Source organism: Alligator sinensis, unplaced genomic scaffold (genome assembly GCF_000455745.1).
Source record: "Alligator sinensis unplaced genomic scaffold, ASM45574v1 scaffold357_1, whole genome shotgun sequence".
NCBI lineage: Eukaryota > Metazoa > Chordata > Crocodylia > Alligatoridae > Alligator > Alligator sinensis.
This window is the reverse complement of record NW_005841942.1, coordinates 449,604-451,552: the sequence shown is the minus strand read 5'-3', so window position 1 is coordinate 451,552 and position 1,949 is coordinate 449,604. Positions and strand designations below refer to the sequence as shown.

General features: G+C 60.9%; 1 protein-coding gene across 2 annotated transcripts in view; it reads right to left on the bottom strand.

Moving 5' to 3' along the window:
* Positions 1-1,825, bottom strand: part of EPHA7 (EPH receptor A7) — a 213,705-nt gene extending 211,880 nt beyond the window's left edge. For both annotated transcript variants that reach the window (XM_006019971.3, XM_025199387.1), the window contains exon 1: positions 1,515-1,825. In XM_006019971.3, the coding sequence (XP_006020033.2) occupies positions 1,515-1,635 (121 nt within the window). In that variant the 5' untranslated portion in view covers positions 1,636-1,825. The remainder of the gene's footprint in view (positions 1-1,514) is intronic.
* Between the last annotated feature and the right edge of the window lie 124 nt (positions 1,826-1,949).

Genomic DNA, 1,949 nt, shown 5'->3' with positions numbered 1-1,949 from the left:
CCCCCTGCTCCCCCGGCGGGGCCGCCACCGGGCTCTGCTCCCCGCTCCCTCCCACTTTCCCCGCTGGATTATTCTCTTTTTCCCAAAGTCTCTTCAGCTCAACTTTAGAAATGCTGCCGAGGAAGGACGTGCCCCCGCCGGCTCTTCTCTGAGGGTTTCATTTGAAAGCTCTTTTTTTAAACCTCAGCCTATAAATGGTGCAAATTAAAAAAAAAGAAGAAGAAGAAGAAACACTGACGTATCTAGTTGGAGGCACCCCTAAATAATAATATAGAAATTAAAATCACCCTCTCCCTTCCTCCCCACCCCCTCCCCGACATTATTCTCCCGCTGTCAGATGTGAAGAGGATTTTATCCCTGTGGATAATCCCCACATTGACTTTGGGAACTGATGTATTTATTTATTTATTTGCGGGGGGGGGGGTCTCGTCAATGAATCGCTGATGGAAAACTGCCCGCTCTGTGTCCGTAAGGAAAGCACAGCCCAGGCATCTGCTTGCTGGATGTGTGTGAGAGTGAGAGAGAGAGAGAGAGAGAGAGAAATTCACGGTGGCTGGATGTGATTTCCGATGCCCTGGTTGCGACACGCAGATGGTGCAAAAATATCCGCCACGCGCATCTCCCTCCCTATTCAGAGGTGCCTCGGGAGAGATGGCCGGGGAGCGCCGGCGAGGAGCGCGTGCACCCACACGTATACAAATACCCACGGATCCGCACATGTGTGCACGCACGCACGCACACATACACAGGAGCACGCTGCGTGCACACACACATATACACTCTCACACGCGCGCATACCTGCGCGTACACAAATACGCACACCCATGCGCACAAACACACGCGGGGACACGCACGCATATACAGATAGGCACACACACATATACATACACGCGCACATCTGTATACAGTACACACACATACGTGCATATACACCCATACACATACACACGCATATACATATACACACACATATACACAGCGTATGCATGCAGGACAAGGGCCCTATGGCCATGACACACAGAAGATGCATGCCCCCTCTGCCCCGCAGCCCACATCCTCAGCCCCGCCGCCCCCCCCCAGCCCACAGGGCTTTTGAGAGCCCCAGGCCCGGGCCGGGAGGGAGGCAGCGGGGAAGTGGACTTCATCTGCCGCCCCCACCAAGCCATGGTTGAAAAAAAAAAAGGGTCCCTAACCCCATGGGGGACCGTCCTGCAACTCCGCTGCCGCCTGGCATGTGGCAGCCGGCTCGCGTGCTCCCTCCACCAAGTCCAGCGGGTGCCCCCGGGAGGGGGGGAGCAGCCCCTCTGCCCCCACCCCCGGCTTTGCATCACGTGCGTTCATGCCCCAAAGCCTCCCGCTCCCCTCGATGAGGCGCCACTGCCCTGACCCCGCACCCACTCACGCACACACACACACATGAACACACACAGACGCACACGCACGCGCTCCCCGCGGGCGCCCGCTGGCGAGCAGCCCCCGACGCCGCGCAAAGTTTGTACCCGGCCGCCCCTCACCTTCCTTCGCCGCCTGCGCCTCCCCCGTGCGAGCCCAGCGGAGCAGCCAGACGGAGCAGACGATAATCCACGGAGGGAGCCGGGGCCGGACAACCATGGTGCGGGAGCCGGCTGCTTTCATGGGGCTGGAGACCGCGCGATCGTTACCGCCGCTCGCCAGGGACCGCCGCCCGCTGGAGGGTTTGCTTCGCTCGCTGCCGGCTCCTGTGTCTGCATGGAGCTCCGCTCCGCTCCCGCCGCCCCTCGCCTTCCGATTCGCTCTCACACCGGGCTTGCAGCCTGCGAGGCTCCGACTGCAGCCCGGCCGCTCGCGCCACACTCCAATAATATCAATCGGGGAGAGGGAGGGGGGAAGGGGCGGGCCTGGAGCCGGGAGGACGGCCCGTCCCTCAAAGTGACTGGCAGGGGGGGGGGGGGCGCCGAGGGCGGCGGCGC